Source organism: Cryptotermes secundus, unplaced genomic scaffold (assembly GCF_002891405.2).
Source record: "Cryptotermes secundus unplaced genomic scaffold, Csec_1.0 scaffold375, whole genome shotgun sequence".
Taxonomy (NCBI): domain Eukaryota; kingdom Metazoa; phylum Arthropoda; class Insecta; order Blattodea; family Kalotermitidae; genus Cryptotermes; species Cryptotermes secundus.
The window spans coordinates 988,596-1,006,363 of record NW_019731222.1 but is presented as its reverse complement, the minus strand read 5'-3'; the positions used below and the strand labels follow the sequence as shown (position 1 = coordinate 1,006,363).

At 39.1% G+C, this 17,768-nt stretch overlaps 1 protein-coding gene across 1 annotated transcript; it reads left to right on the top strand.

Annotated features, from left to right (window-relative positions):
- The first annotated feature begins 469 nt into the window (after positions 1–469).
- LOC111866496 (UPF0472 protein C16orf72 homolog) lies at positions 470–13,066 on the top strand. The gene is made up of 5 exons (XM_023855491.2): positions 470–839; positions 973–1,044; positions 1,189–1,360; positions 5,696–5,859; positions 10,251–13,066. Exons 1-5 carry the CDS (start codon positions 644–646, stop codon positions 10,406–10,408), a joined length of 762 nt encoding a protein of 253 aa, XP_023711259.1. The 5' UTR covers positions 470–643; the 3' UTR covers positions 10,409–13,066.
- The last annotated feature ends 4,702 nt before the right edge of the window (positions 13,067–17,768 follow it).

The window sequence follows — 17,768 nt, the reverse complement described above, 5'->3', positions numbered from 1 at the left end:
AGGCTGGATGGACCCCAGAGATATCCTGGGCGCTGTGGGGAAGGGAGATTTCCCTTACTCTTGCCGGTATTGTATTTTTACAGATTTAAAAAATCACGCATTTTCTTACAGTAGATATCGGTCACCAAAGCCAACACGTCTCGGAACCTTCACTTCTAAACAGGAAAACGTTCAAGCTTCATTTGATGACTGCAGCTTACTTTATACTCCGCGTTCCGTTTCGAGTTTCCTGTACAGATTATACTATCAACTTGCGCGCGCACACGGCTTCAAAGGTATATGGTGGTTGTGCACATAACCTTCTTACCGACTGAGTCAAGCAAGTAGGTGCAGTCGTCAATTTGAAGATGGCAGAACCATAAACTAACTCGCAAGTTCTGTTTCGAGCAGTGTTGCGTAGTCATCATTGGGTGTGAGGAAGTGGAATTTGAACGTGAATTGTTCGTGCAATGTTGCCTAGACTGTAAACCGAGTTCCCAGCAGTCTGTGAATATTGTGTGATGAAAGAGAAGCAGCCTTAATGATCCCGATGGTGGTGGTGGTGGTGTGTCGTCAGCTGGAAATTTCCGGAAGTTAAACGTCGTCATTTTCGTTTATATAATATAATACGGTGGAGTCCGTTAACAGAACATTGTAAAATAAAATGAATGAGGATAGGGACAAAGAAGATGACCCAATTGTAGATTTTTGGATAGCTAATTGGGAACAGCAATGCGTCCAACATCTTGAAAGTGAACCTGATTATGAAGGGCAGCTTCAAAGTGAACGAGACTTAGCACACCAAAAAGTGTGGTTTTCTTTTCAGAACACTGCTACAGCTATAGCACAGTTATACAAAGGTGAAAACCCGTTCATATGAAAATGCTTGGTGATCAAAAATGGCTCCTAAAATGTCTGCCCAGTTCTTCCATTTTGTATTTTAGCTATTGATCAAATAACTCTACAATTTTTTTTTCTGTGTAAAAATTTCAGACCGACTACAAGGTGTGTCGTTGTGGGTACCTTTTCAAACAGCCGCTGGTACCGTAGCAGCTTTATATAAAGGTAAATTTGTATTCTAACAGTCCATATCATGTAAGGAAATGACCTTCGTTGGTAGAATGAAGTTTTTGAGGTGCTGAAAAACACAACTTGGTCTACGTTAAAGTAAATGCAGATCAGAATGTTACCTAAGTTTCTGTGTTTCAGATTCTTCAGATGCCATACGGCGTACTAGTGAATTGGGCGTTCAGTGTGGTTACCAGCGGCGGAACAAGGAAATACTTAGTTGGGCCCGTAAAAAGCGTAGACACATTCGGCGGGAGGATCTGTTAGCTTACTTGGCAGGAAAATCTCCACCACCACGACCCCACCATCATAGGTGATAAAAACCTTTGCAATTTATAGATTAATTTATGTGGATTTTTTTAATATTAAGTGCTTAGGAACAAGTTTGTTATATTTGTTATATTCTTGCAATGTAATGTATTTAAATTTGTTACAGGTTTTATATAAGGGGCATGTGGTAGCATAGATAGTTGAGGCACTGTGCTACAAGCTGGAAGGTTGTGGGTTCGATTCCAAATCCTTCCAGTTGCACTGTGACCATGGGGTTGACTTGGCCTCTTAACAGAAATGAGTACCAAATATCTTCCTGGGGCATAAAGGGCGTCCAGTATGTAAGGCTGACAGTGTCACTGCCATCTGTCAGCCAATTGTTTAGAAAATGTGGGAGCCTCAATGTCTCCTATCTGTGGGCCTCCACAGCCTTTTACAGGGATAGCTTTACTTTTTTTTACTGGAATAATAATCTTTCAATTCTGTGAGATTTTGTAATGTGTTATTGTGTTATTATTGGAATGTGATGTGATGGAAAAGTTTGGAAGCAGTAAGCAAATATTTTTGAACAAGGCGCTGAAATGGTCTTAAGTTCATTGAACCAAATGCGATTATGTGTATAACAAAGATTTCAGTATTATGACAAGAGAGAAAATAACTAAGGATGAATATAGGGATGAGATAATTTACAAATACAGTAAACTGTCAGCCAGTGTGAGGATTATGTTTCCTGAAAATGGCATGTTAGGTGAGTCAGTGTTGGACAAAGTTACCTCTGTTGAACATACTCATGTAATTTCCCATTAATGCCTAGGTATGTAAATTCTTACAGTCACTAATGAAACAGGCGGCTATCAGCCTGAACAAAAGAAAGAAGACAAATGAATAACCCTACCCATACTTTATATGGAATAAAAATATAGTATATATAACGGAGCATAACGAAAATAAAGATATAATGAAAGTATGAGGGAAAGAGTTGCAGAGATATGTTTGATGAACTGTGTATATTCATATTTTCAGTGTTTGCTGTATAATCATTGGGATTTGTTCCTGTATATATCAGGAAGTCCATGTTGGGCAGGAGTTTGCTGTAAAAGTTTGAGTGTGCATGGAAATAGTTATTTAGATTGTGATATTCTGGGTTATGACACTGTGTAGCCTTCAAGGCAGATACCAGAATTTGGGAAGAATATTCTGCCTCCATCTTTAGGGCTGAAGCCTCAGTGACCACCTTCCTTCTAAGCTGCATATATAACCAAGCCAATTCTTCAGACTACACACTTCAAGATTAAAGATAAAAGTAACAAGTTCCTCTGAATTGTCAGTATCTGCCTGCTATAATACATGGTGCCTCAACCTGTAAGGTCACATGTGAGTCATTTATGAAGGTAACCAATTTTTTTTGTCGGGGCTGTGAGGATGGTTAAATTTGCGGAATCTGGACTACCATAATGTAGTAGGTTGATCATTGATAGTTTCTTTCATGGGTTCTTCTGTACATAATTATGAAGCAAATTACTGCAAGATATTGGACTGTAATTTCCCAGTTTCTAAAATCAGTGCTATGTTCACATCGCATACAGTTGTTGGGTGAGAGTGAGAATGTGTTGCCTCAGGAAATGTATTGCACCAATCATAGACTCTTGCGTGTGACAGTCTCTCTTCCTCAGTCTGTGCATTTAACCTGTGAAGAATTTCTGCTGGTTTCACTTCCTTTTGCTAGGAATTTGTAGCATAATGCCTCAGCCAACTATGCTACTGTATGCCTCCTGTAAAATGCCCATTACATATTTAAAATATTGTTATATAAATTGTGATTTGTTATAGCATCCAGCTGGTTGCTGAAGTAAATGAGATAGATGTGTTTCACAAAGCAGTATGTCTTATACAATGTCTGTGGCATTACACATTTAACGATTTGAAGAAACAAATTTTTATTGTCTTAGATGACCTTGTGTTAATGGCTAAGGAAGAAACTGTGCTACNATCTTTTTACCAGCAAATTGGACTTAAATTTGAGGAAGAAACTAGTGAAATGCTACATTTGGAGCATAGCTCTGTATGGGGCTGAAACATGGACACTTAGGGCAGTAGATCAGAAACATCTGGAAAGTTTTGAAATGTGGTGTTGGAGAAGGATGGAGAAGATCAGTTGGACCGATTATGTGAGAAATGAAGAAGTGTTAATTAGAGTCAGTGAGCAGAGGAATATCCTACATGAAATAAGAAAACGGAAAGCTAATTGGATTGGTCATGTTTTACGCAGAAACTGCCTTCTAAAAGAAGTTATGGAAGGAAAGATAGAGGGGCGGATAGAAGTGACAAGAAGACGAAGAAGATGTAAGAAGATGCTGGATGACCTTGGGGGCAGAAGAGGATACTGTCATTTGAAGGAGAAAGCTCTAGATCGCATTAAGTGGAGGAATTGTTTTGGAAGAGACTGTGGACCTGTCGTCTGACAGATTACTGATGATGATGATTGCAAGGTGTGAATCTGCAATAACTGAATAACAGGCCAATCAGGTAAACTTTATGTACACATGTAAAATTGTGAAGAACATATTTTGGGAAACGTTTTGTTCTCAAAGCCGGGATTGGTTTTAAGCATTAATACCAGCAGAATCCATGAATTGGTGATTTGGATTATATGCCCTATTCCTCTGGAATAGGGATGTCATGATTTAGTGTTACATTTTAAATAGATAAAATAGAATGGAAGTGTGTTTCTCATTCAAGAGTATTTATGACGTTGAACCTTGAGGTCCTGGTGAGACAGTGCTAATTACTTCGAGAGTCATGCTTTTTCATCACTTTCACTGTCTTTCCTCTGCTGGTTCTAACTCTGTAGGCATAATTTAAGAATATCTCACAGTTATTAGTGTGCTGCTGTTATTGCTGTGATCTATTGTTACATAAATATCAAACGTGAAAGAAAGAAGAAGGTTGCTGCAGCTTGTATGAATGTTCAAATGAAACCTGTTCAGTGATCTGTACGATGGAGTAGAGGCTGTTTGAAATAGTTGTCATGGGCATTAGGCCACACATCCCATTGGCACTCAAGCCAATGGATGCCCTCCACTCTCCACAAAGAACTCCTAGGCTGATGCTGGAAACATTGCACCACTGTGGCCCCGATGTCTTTGTCCAACCCAGATTTACGGCGTTAGAGCTTTCTTGAAAGGGCCAAACACATGAATAGGTTTATTTGAACAACCCTGTTATCTTCTGTTCCACTCAACTGTTTTGACATCTGAATTCTTCTATTCTGTTTTTTATTTCTCCATGAAATTGTTAATTTCATCACGGCGTGGCACGTCCTCGGGTTGCAGTTGGAAGAAATGGTCTCCAGATATGGAGGTCAGATGCAAATATAGTGAATAAGCAGTCACAGAAAATTGATAAGGTGTGGTCTTCCGGTTTGGGTTGGGGATAGGGCTAATAACTCCTCGCCAAAAAAAAAAAACAATTCTGTTATGAAATGTCACAAAGGGCCTTGGACATGTACTTTTTTGGGGAGGAGGAAATTGTGTAGCTGAGTAACTGGCAGCTTCAGGGGCATTCAGCTCCATTTAGTTATGAAATTGTTAACTTACAAGCCATAACTGTTACTGTGAAGGCAAGAGAATTTGTATTTCTACAGTTGTTGCTGAGAGAACATGATCACAGAAGGCTGTGACTATTGTTTGTCTCACAGAAATGCTGTGTCGGTTGCATTGCGTATTGAGCAGTCACTTAGGTGTGTGTGCATGATGGACTGGAACTGGCTACAAGGAGAATGTTTTCCTCTTCTGACATTTGCCTGAAGGGACTTAGGAGTAGTTACTATAGGATTCTAGCGATGGTGTATAACACACAGAGATATTGGGTTTTCAGACTTTATCCATCGTCCTGGTTTTTAAGCTGACTAAGAACAACATGACGTTTCGGAAACTGGATCTGTTTCCGTCCTCAGGTGAGGGAAAACACCTATTCTGTTGGGTCCCTTAGAAAGAGCTAGCCTCAATCACTGGGTCCAGTTGGGTCTAAGGGACCCAACAGAATAGGTGTTTTCCCTCACCTGAGGACGGAAGCAGATCCACTTTCTGAAACATCGTGTTTTTCTTAGTTATCTTAAAAACCAGGACGATGGATAAAGTCCGAAAACCCAATATCTCTGTGGGACTTAGGAGGTTGAAGAACCTCAGACATGATTTTCAGATTCAGGCCAAAATTTTTATTGGTTACGCCCAAACACATGACAGTTATGCTACCATTTCAGTTAAACTTGTCATATTTTATATATATGTTCATGAGAAATTATTCACTGTAAACATTGTGGTTGTGAGGAGTTACAGTAATGTTTTTTTATGTTGCTATTTAATTTTGTCAATTGCAGAAGTTCCCCTCGGCCAAGGATGATGCTTGCTGAGCGTCATGGTTCCCCCAACTCTCACCAGATGGAAGCTCACTCCGAGCTCCACCACCATGCTAGTGCAGCCACAGTTGGTAATAATGCTGATGACAACCTTCATACTTTCCGGGAAGCTTTGGCAATTTCAAGTGAGTTCTGTTTGTTCAGTTCAGAAGACTGATTCAGTAATTTCATGGGTGCAAAGTCCCTTTCAGAAGCTAATGGTCACACAGCTATTAAGAAATTCCCCACCTTTTATGTAACTTTAAAGTTTGTTGCGGTGTTCAGAAGAACCTGCCCAAATCTGATGCTCTGTTTAACATTTTGTAGCATGTCAGTCTTTGTGGTGAGGAATTGTTAGCCCCCAGTCATCCTCCAAGCTGGTGGACAACCCCTTGACAGTTGTCCATGACTGCTTATTCAGTGTATTCTCTTCTGTCCTGTGTATGCTATTTGAGTACACACCATACCATGATGCCCGCTTAACATGAGATTTTATGCACAAGAATATCAGGGAATTAAAATAGAATGTGAAATCACTATCCAATTGAATCTGATTTATTCATTTTTAATGATTAAATGCTATTATATTCCATACATACTTCAGTCACTTCAGTCGGAAGGGAAATATTAAAGGAAACTTTACAGTGTGCATACATAAAATATTTAAAAACGTGCAAGTCATTTAAGTATAATGATAAAATTGTATAAGTAGTTAATTTTAATGTTATGTTGAAGTTCATTGGTGTAAGCAGTTATTGACAACAGTCCTGTGAAATTAGTGCTGTGTTGTGTTGCACACAGATTCATACTAATTTTTTACAGTGTCAGTAGGCTGCTATTGTGGCATCTTTGTATTGGTTGCTAGGAGATGAAGTATTGGACTGTTTAGGTGTCAGTGACGTTTGGCTGAAGGATAAGGAATACTATCTTATGAAATGTAGGCAGCATTATTTACAGGTGAGTCTATGGTTAATGAGAAGCTCACAGAAGGTACAGGGTGATTCATATAGAACCGGCCTGATGAAATGAGCTGTAATATAAAATATATTAAAGTAATTTACACATCTTATCTTGGATTGTGTACCGTAATCAGAGCAGGTGTTGAAAGTGTCTGCCGTTTTCAAGTAGGCACGCCTCCACCTGTGTTTGCATATTCGCCGTGACTCGCTGCAGCGTTTCTTCAGTGATGTTCCTGATTTCAGCCGAAATGTTGACCTTTAAATCCTGTAACATATGTGGTTTGTATGCATACACCATGTCCTTTAGTAAACCCCAGAGAAAAAAATCTGGGCTGGTAAGGTCGTTGGATTTTGGGGACCACAGCTTTTTAGAGATGACGCAATCGGGGAAGAAGCTCTCAATCAGTTCCATGGACATGTTGGATGTGTGGCACGTCGCTGAATCCTGCTGAAAATAACCCTGTGTAAGTTCCACGTCATCCAGCTGCTGCACGAAATCGTAAAAAATATGGCCGTATAAGGTGCTGTCCACAGTTGTGTCGAAGAAGATCGGTCCAATGATTCGTAAACCAGAAATGGCGCACCACACACCCACTTTTTGTGGTTGTAGTGGTGATTCAGCAATCTCATGTGGGTTTTCAGATGCCCAGATCCTGGAATTTTGTGCGTTTACATATCCTGATAGGTGGAACCATGCTTCATCATTAAACCAAGTGATATCCAAAATTCTGGGGTTATCGTGCACGAATTCCCGAAACCATTAACAGTACCGTACCTGTTTATCTTTATCAACATCACCAAATTCCTGAACACTGGTGATCTTGTAGTGACAAAGATTCGCTTTCTTTGCAGCTCGTTGACACGTTGAATAAGCATGCTCGGTTTCCTGGCTTAGAGGTTGTAATGATTTCTTGGGAGACTGCAGTAACCTGTCCCGCACAATTGCAATCGTTTCTTCTGGCATTTCTGGGCGGTTTTTACCATGTTCACTTAAAAGTGTCCCTGTCTTTTCCAATTTCTGAGCCAAGGACTGCATAGTCGATTTCGCTGGTTTCTTGCGAACTCCAAACTTCCTCCTGAATTCCAATTGTGTGTTCGCAATCGAGCCTGTCACCCAGTACGTGTGCATGAGAAACACTCGCTGTTCAACAGTGTATTCCATGACTGTCGCCTGCACACTGCAGACATGCTTCAGGATTGTCCTTGACATTGCAGCATAAGGGCTGCCACTTGCTGGATCATGCGCACACCATTCGACTCAGCACGGCCCACAGATTATTATGTCATAATTGTGAGCAGTTATATGCATCACCTCCGGAATTATTAGCAAATTCATCAAGCCGGTTCTATACAATTCACCCTGTATTATGAGGCACTGACCAGGATGGAAACTGTGTCCATCTTAGTGGAGACTATTCTCAGTAGCCTACTGGTCAGGCGTTTGCATAGAGTGAGACATTCCATGCTGATATTTCAGAATTTTTACTTGGACTGTAATAATCAGTTCTGTAATTGATCTCAATTGGTCCTCTCTTTATTATTAAAACTGAATTTGCATACATCAAGACTGTGTGAAAGCAACGTTTCTGAATATTATATTTCAGCACCCTGTTGTGCTGTGGATAAACTTGAATACTGTTCTGTCTTCTCCATCCTTGTGCAACTGAAACAAAATCTGCTAGGTTTCGATGTTTCTTCTTTCTCCTGTATTTCACAACATGTTTTGGCCTAACTGGCCTTCATGAGATGTACAAGGTGTGTTTAAGGAATCTGCTCTGTTTTCCATTTTGATGTACCAGACACTTCTAAGTGTTTCATTCAAGTTATGTTATGCCATGCCCTTGAGTCTAACTACATGTTTGGCTTATGTTTGTTGAACACGTTGCTTTCGTTTCCTCTGGTGTTGTACCTACTCTGCTTGGTTCTGCGTAAAGCAGGTACAACACCAGATGAAATGATAGCAACATGTTGAACAAATATGAACCAAACATATGATTAAACATGAGGGCATGGTGTAACGTAACCTGAATGAAGCGTCTAGAAGTGTGCATCAAAAGGAAAGCAGAACAGGCTCCTTAACACTTTGCAGACTGGATGCATGATATCAGGATTTTAGGACACGTTAGGTTGTAACACACTATACCTTGCTCTGGCGCTATGCAACTGCAATGAATACTGCATAATAAATCTTCGGAATGTATGCTAGGTATTCAGTAACTTGACCTGGCTGGCTAGGGTCCCTACTCCAAAAGAAAATAAACTTTGCCCCTTCCAGCTGTTTATGTACCAGGCAGGAAGTTAGTAGAGGGGAATATGTTTCAAGGACAAAAGCAGTTGAAGGCAAAGAGATCTCTCTGACTTGTATTCCGATGAGCTATCTGAGTGCCTTGTGGAGGAGTAGTGATTAGTGACTCAGACAGTGGAAGTGACAGGGGTCAACAAAGAATTGTGGCCACAGGTAATAAAAGTGAAAGTTGCCTTGTGGCTTATAAATTGTGCCATTTTCAATTCACTTTTGGTTTACAAAAATCTAAACCCTGATTCGAAATTGAAATACAAAGCATTTCTGATGAATGTGGCGTAGGCTTGGGCTACAGATCAGATGGTAGCGGCAGAACCAGAGTCACACAGACTTAGGGCGACCTAGCCCATCAACTGCCGCCTCACGCAGGCCTCATGTGGACACCCTTGAGCGATTGTTGGGTGATATGCAGAAATATACCCTTGTGAAATTGTTGAAGAGTGAACATTCCAAGGGGAAGCATCCTTCTAGGCAATGCCATGTTTGCGCAGTTCACAAAAAAAGGACTATGTCTACATTTGCAAGTGTGTAATGCCACTTCACAAAGGGGAATGTTTCCAGAAATATCACACCCTGAAGCACTTCTAGGAGCATTGGTAAGGGCTCTCCAAAAATTTTAGTTTATAAAATTAATTAGGAGATTTTATATTAATTTTTAAAGTGAACAGTGCACAAGTTAGGGTAGTAGGTATAAAAATGCCGGTCCCCAGGGTGATTTAAATATTTAAATCGCCAGTCCTCGAAGTGTTAAATATGCCTTGTACACCTGATGGTGACTATGTTGTAAAATATAGCAGAAAGAAGAAACATTGAAACATAAGGGATTTTGATTGAGTTACAAAAGGACGGATAAGACTCAACAGTATCCAATGTTTCAGAACTATTTTATTGTTTTGCTTCATGTATTATCTTGTGTGTCCATCAAAATTAGCAACCCTTGGTGAAGAGCCTCTGCATTGGAAATAAGATGAAATCTTTTGATTACTGGCAAAAGTAATGTTCAGAAGTGTTGCCTTCTGCGATGTGACATTGTATAGTCTAATGGAAATTTACTGACCTTTGGAGGAAGATAGTGCTTCCATCATTAGGATCAGAGAGACACTGAGCCAGGCTTTGGTTCCTGTATTGTTCAGCCGAGAATGTGGAGGCAGTATGTTCCTTTGTAATGTCGCCAAACTTCTACCAGATTATACACTGCATCGCACCAATGAAGATAGTACTTTAGCTTCCACTGCTGTGAGAACCTCAGATATGACAATACTGTGTTGTGTTTTAGATTCTACAATGGGTTTAGCTAGGCGGCAGCGCTCTTTGGAACTGAATTCATTCATTGCCAACGAGTTTGCTCGTCATTGTAAGCGTCCAGCACCACCCAGCTCACCACACGATGTCACAATGGATTCGCCTACCCATAAACGATCACGGCTTATGTAAATAAATATATAAAACGGTAAGGCTGAAGATAAGTTGGAAATGGCTTGTGCCCCCCCTCACCATGCCTGAAGTCTGCACATAATCCCACCACTGATGCCAACCCAAAAGAAGAAGTTTCAAAAAACCAACATGCATGAGACATTTCACTGAGGTAAATGAACATTAATTTTGCATATGAAGTGAAGGAATGGACATAAAGACATATTCTCATATTAAAATATGGCACTGAGTGAACTGCTGGCCAAATCTACCATGATGCCTTGTGTTCTGCCTTGATAGCCATCTTTTATTCTTTTCTTGACAGGAACTGTGGATCAGGTTTCCCTGCACACACATCTATAAGTATATTTCTCAAATTGTTTTCCATTGTGACTCCATTTTGTGAAAAGATAAATTTGGATGCAAGTATATAGTTCCATTTTGTTGTCTAAATATGTAACTAACAACCCTCGAAATGTTGCTCCTAAACAAGTTTATGAATGTCTTATTTCACACAGAATACTAGTTTTCCATTTAGCTATGACAGATTCATTGGCACAGGTGTATTTTGCAACTAGAGATTGATTGTGACCTTCCAAATGAATCTAGTAACAGGGTCTTATCTCAGAAATGGTGATTGATATATGGTGGAACTCCCATATAATGTTCCCCTGTTTAACACTTTTCCTCATTTAATGTTCAGTTTCATTGATTCCAAGCCAGGAATCTAAATATTAAAAGTATCACCCTTTAAAGTTTCCTTCAGTTTCATATTCAGATCCACTGCTTTCAAAAGAAACCTTAAGTTGTCATTTCACTGTGAAACAGCATTCTGATTTTAAAAATTGTTTCCGTGTTAAACTTTATGTAGCACTTATTCTTTAGTAACATGAATAACTCAACATTGTTTTTCTAGGGTTGTCTTGATAATACTTAAGACTATATGAGTGTATATTTCTTTTATTTTAAATAACAGACTGGAATATTCTAGGCTGATTTTGTGTTAAGAAGAATATGTGGTTACTACTGTACATAACAGATTACACACTGTAACATGCACTTTGATGCATGTAACAGAGGTTGTATCTGATTTTTCACTGAGAAGGCAAGATTATGGAATAAGAGGTAGAGCATGTTGACTGCTATATCATTTTCATTATGTCCTGACAGGATTTCTCAAACATGTCTTGAAAATGGAGTTCCAAATACCTATGTAGGGTTTCATAGCTACAGGAATGTTCTTCATTTTGGCAAATGAATGAACATGGTGCAGTGCTGATTGCTGGAATTTAAAGTTATCTTTATATTGATGGCTCAGTGGTATCTGCTGGACCTTGTACCTTCTTTGTGTAATTTTCTGGCAGAGTAGAATGCTTTGTTTACATTAAATACTGTCCTGTATTGTGGTCCCTTGGCCTTGCTCTTTTTTTTTTTTCTATAGATTGTTCAGTAACAGCCATATTTTTGTCTATACCATTTGAACTGTGAAGCTAGTTTATCAGAATTATATCATATACAGACATTTAATGCACATTATTAATGATCAAATGCACGTGTATCTATTTAAGGGTATAGCAGATCAATTCATTAAACATGCAGCTTTGCAGTAACAAAAATTGTCAGTTTTGACAGTCTAGTCCAGATATGGGCAAAGTACGATCTGTGGGAAAGATCCAGTTCCTGATTGCTTTTTGACTGACCTGTAGAGCTATCATGAAAATTTGCATATAATGTTACAGTAAAACCTGTTTTAAACAGAATCTCAAGGGTCCAGAACACTTTTCTGCTGAAGCCAGGTTTCCGTTTAATCAAGGTATACTATAATACTTGAGCCAGGACATGTACGTATTTGAAGCAAAATAAATCACCATACTCAATTTATTTATGTTATAATCATTGAACATGAGCAAACAGTACACTAAACAGAAAAACATTGCAGTGCTCACTTTTTATAATTTTACCAGAACGTTTTTTTGCACGCAGTTTACTCTCTTGGCTGCCTGACTTTCTACAAACACTTTAGTTTGAGAAATTACATTAAGCATGTTTGAATCATTCCATTTGGAAAATTCCTGCAGTTACTTTAAACTTTCAACAGCATCTTGCTAAGTCTTCACTGTACACTTTTTTCTTCTGTCACAATGTAATTTTCTTCTCCTCTCTTCCTATGTTTTCAGGTTCATATCCCTTGATTATGGATGACATTTTAGCTAGATACTCCTCAATGGTCTCACTTTATACACTTGATACACAACAGAGTTCATTAAAAACTATCTGATATCTTTTGCGAAAACTCCTACCATCCATTAGATGCTTTGTTTTCAGTCTTCCCCAGTTTGTCAGTGACCTTATTAGCATATTCCTGTACCATAGGACAGGACACACGGTGATTTTTTGTCCTGACACTGACAATCCACTCACATACTATTTCATTAACATCTTCATTTGCAGTTTTCTTAAGTTCTCTTTTTATTTTCCCATTATCAGAATTTTCCCACTGCTTCAAAATTTACGTTTTCTTGTTTAGAATCTTGTACACTTGAGTTTTACTGACATTAAAGATCTTCATGATCTGCTTAACAAACAAGTTATCTGGCTCACTCCCGTGAATCACTTTTACTCTTGTCTTTGTAGCCATGATGACAATTGCTAGACTAAAGTAAAAATGTAGGCCTAGAGCCCTTGGTGAATAAAATTTCTGGACGGGGCAGACAGTTCAGTTGAATTTCATTGCAGGTAGTGCAGTACTGTTAAATTCTGTAAAATGTGTAGGATGCCTAAAATTCTTCTAAACAATGCATTGCGGAAGACTGGAAATTTTCTATATAAAGGCTTATTTTGATTTACATTTCCGTGTTAGACAGTTCCCATTTAATCCAGGATATTTAACATCTTTTTCAGCCCCAAAGTCACAGGACCTGAAAATATTTCCGTTTAAGACCAATTCCGTTTAATAAAGGGTCCATTTAAGGCAGGTTTTACTGTATATTTAATTTACATCAACCTTTTTTTAAAATAAATTTAAATACCTAATCATCAGCTGAAAATGGAACCATCTGTCACACTACTGTAGTGATTAATGATGTTTATTAGGTATATTTATATCTAATATATACTTATAAAATAGGGGCACATGGTAGTGTAGTTGGTTGAGGCACTATGCTACAAGTCAGAAGGTCGTGGGTTCAAGTCCCAATGAGGTCGTTGGATTTTTTTTTTAATTGTCCTAATCCTTCCGGCCGCACTATGGCCCTGGGGTCGACTCAGCCTCTAACAGAAATGAGTACCAGGGATTAATTAAATAATTTTCCTGGGGAGTAAAGTGCATAAGGCTGATGACCTTACCGCCATCTTTGAGCTGATTGTCTAGATAATGTGCGACCCTCAACGTCTCACAACCCTATGGGCCTTCACGGCCTGTTTCAGGGATAGCTTTACTTTTTTTTTTTTTTTACTTTATATACTTAAAAATATTGCATTGACCTCTTTCTGGCCTGACAGAACACATATAACTGATAGTCTGGCCTTTTTTCTATAAAATTAACCCAAGTCTGATCTATACTGCCCTAGGTTGGCAGGGATTCAATTTAGGCCCCCCCTCTTAATCTCCATTAATGGTGCATAGAGCTCTAGCTGCAGGCCCCAGATATATTTGTAATGATGTGAGTGAGCTCACGGAACAGTCCCCCCCCCCTCCAAAGAAATGTGTAACAATGTGGTCACTTTGGTCAGTAACTGCTGTGCTAATCACAGAAAGTGTAGCAAATACATATATAAATTCCTCTACTGATGAAATATATACATTAAAAATAAAAACATATATGCTGCTAATAAGGTTAATTTTGCAGTGAAATCTGATGATTTAGATCACAGAACATGAATGAGAATAAACTCAACTCTATATAAATTTGCATTTGCACTTCTTAAATAATAAATGCGTAAATTAAAATATAAGATCCACCAAATTGTTATTACAAACTGAAGAAATTTTGGATATACTTGCTAAGCTAGAAAATGGGTGTCATTTGAAATTAGTTTCTATCCAGCTAATATCTTTGTACAGTGACTTCCATAAAACAAATATGATCCTGTATCAATAAAACCCAGTGTAGTATGCATGCATAGGGTGTAACCAAACATTTCAGTGCCCGGTTTATACTGACTGGAGGTTCTGGTGTGCTGTTAATGTAAGAATGAAATTTGGTCTATAATGGATAAAACTATGTGAGTAGTTGCGATGTATTCTATTAAAGGCATGAAATGTTACCATCTATAAGCACAATTGCAGCCATGTTCACATTGCATGCTTACAGCAGAGGCATGTGAAACTCTATAATAATAATAATAAAGGCCATATCAGCAAATTAAAGTGTGCTTGTTTTCTTACATGGTCTATAATCTGTCCTTTGAACTAAATAGTACCTAATGGCATCTTCCTTTTTGACAGAAACTGGCATGTTTATGACTGAACAATTGTAACCTTTCCTGTTATGGTTGTTTATAGCTGTAAAGTGTAATGGTGAAACTATACCTCCACTCTCCCTTACATCTTCATGCTGTTGTGCTCAGTTAAGCACAGGGAATACTTCATCTTTTGCCTTTCTGCCTTGAACTTGTAAGTTCTTTCTTGTTCTGTGCTATAGTTGATTATTGCATTACCAGTGCATATTCTAGTTTATTTGGAGATAACATGGAGGATTTTATTTGGCGACAGATGTAGTTAAGTCACAGTTTGGAGAACAGTGCATTCACTTTGTTGTTATATAGATTATAATATGGGAGAGAAGTTCAGTTCATTAGTTTTTAACTTTCTTGCTTCTGTTTGTCAGTGTATTGAGGACAGCCATCGTAACTATGGAAACAGGATATGTCTTGAGATTATCCTCCTATTTTTACCATAAGTATATTAGTTGGTTTATTTTCTGCCATGACTGCAAGGTTTAATTAGTCTGACAGGCAGTACACTTATATTCATTTATTTGCAGCTTATTTTAGAAGCAGAAGAGTAGGCACTCTAGCCTGATCTAATCTGTATCTCCTGTAAATGTTGTGCCCAATTTTCCACCGTAGTTCAGATCCCATTGTTTGCTATTAGATGTCATTAGGAATATCAGAATCTTCCTTGAGTGTGTTCTTGCTTCACATTGCCAGCCAGGCAGAGTTCAGCAACATTGATAAAACTTTAACAAATGGAAATATTATCTTTTGGAATGTGATGCCATGTAATTTGGTAGAAGTTTGTGGACATCTTGGAAGAATGTTCTTTGGCAGCGTTGATAAACTTCTTCCACACTGCATGGCACCACATCGCACAGGATGATAACTTTTCACAATCACTGCTGTAAGAAACTTAGATCTCACATGACTGGAGGTGTTTGCTGCAAGGAGAAGTTTATATTCAATAATAAGTTAAGATTTATGCACACTGCTATAGTATCTATTCAGTTCCATGTTGTGAAAATCTTTCTGGTCTGAAAAACTGTGGAAATAGTTGATCAGTTACGGCTTGTTAGCTGCTAGCAGGGTCTCGATTGCTGTGGCTGCACAGCTTCTGGATCTAACTCCCCCCCCCCTCAAGGGGTCAGAGTGATTTGCTCATTTCTGCAACTTACGCAGTCTCCCCACACTGAGCCATGCTGTGTCCAGTTGGCTCATGTATGTATGAATGCTGGCATCCTGCTGCTTTTTCCCTAACCCCCTCCCCCCGGCATTATCCTGGCGTCCTTTATCGTTAGTCTGTACCTTCGTTTACCACGTGACCCTTTCTACCCTCTTCTGATGTCTCAGAAAGGAAGTCTTCTATCAGTGGCAGTTGGAACAGCTACATAGTGTAGTAAAGATTGCTTACCGACAATTGGGGAATTGGGAACCAGAAATTGTGTTTTCATTTGGGTACTTCAAAATTATGTTTGGATATTCTTCCGCCAGCCGGTAAGGGTAAGGCTGCCCATGGTTGCAACGGAATGAAGTTTATTCCAGGGAAGTTGCGACACACATTTTAATCTTGAGTTATTGTTATTATTTGCTTAATTTTGTAGAGCCTGTTTAATTCTTTATGTTAGCACTGCATAAATGGGGCAGTTTTGCAATGCTACATGGGGAACTGCTGAATTTTTGTTGTTTGTGCCTCACCTTTTGTCTGTAAGCTCTGGTCACCTTGGCCCTATTTGACTAAACTTACCTGACAAGTTGTCGGTAAATTGTGAGTTCTCTGGCCGCCTTGCTTGAATGTTTGGCTGTGGTTTTGCACATGGTGATGCAAGGGCCATGACCATATCACCTGTGATTCCAAGTGATGGTACCTCCTCGAATAGATTGTGCACTGCCACACTCACTTCTGCTGCATGGTAGCCTCTGAAATTTTTGACTACAGTAACTGGCAAGGGTGGGATCTCGTGGAGTCTCTCTTTGCCCATTTTGTCGGTGTACGTGCCAGTCTTGTCTAGGTAACCAAACAGTGATTGAGAGACGTTAAACGTATCATTGTTTACTGCTTTCCTCATGTCTTGTTCTTTGCTAGTCAGCACCTTTATTCCCTGTTTATCCTTCACTTCTAGCAGTTTTAGATGAAGCATTGCTGTTGCATAGTAGGCTACTTCCTCATGCATGATTATTCTATCGAGTTGTCTGTCATCTGCTCTGTAACCATCATATACTTCAGCTGCTACATCAGTGATCTTGCTGTAGTGGGCTGAGAATGATTGCCGTGTGCTATTTCAACTACGCTTACATCGATACCGAAAATAGCATCGGATGGTATCAACTCGTACCTTTGTGGTGTTGCTTTTGTCTGCAAGATGGTTGGTGCAGGCAACACGGGAGATTTTGGTCCCAAGCGTGGCTCCCTTACTGGCTTTGGACTCTTCTTTCCAACTTGTGCTGGATTGAAGTTTTCCGGTTTGCATTGGTAATTTGGAGCCATCCTGTGAATCTCCTCTTCTGTGTAAACTTTTTTGTTTTCTGCCATTGTGTCAGTTAACAAAGTTTACAATAAAAATTCTTTTCCTCACTCTTTGCTTTGACTATTTTGAAACTAAGTTTCAGTCTGGCTGAGATCAGACAATTGCTTCACAGGCAATACGAAGTATTGGTTTCCTGAGGGATCATTATTTTCCTCCTACCTGGACCAGTGATGCCAACTGGACATAGCATGGCTCAGCACCCTTCTGCAGTAATGAAATGAACTGTTAATGAAGTAGGATTGTACGCACATTGGATCTAATGGTCGTACTATGCACTGGAAAATTACTGTTTCTCCACTACGAACAGCTTTGTTCGACATTAGTATACTGCATTAGTCACGCTATGTACATTTTGGTAATACAGAGTGTGCTGACAGAAGAGAGAGAATATGGCTTAGCAGAGCTGGAAGAGTTTTATT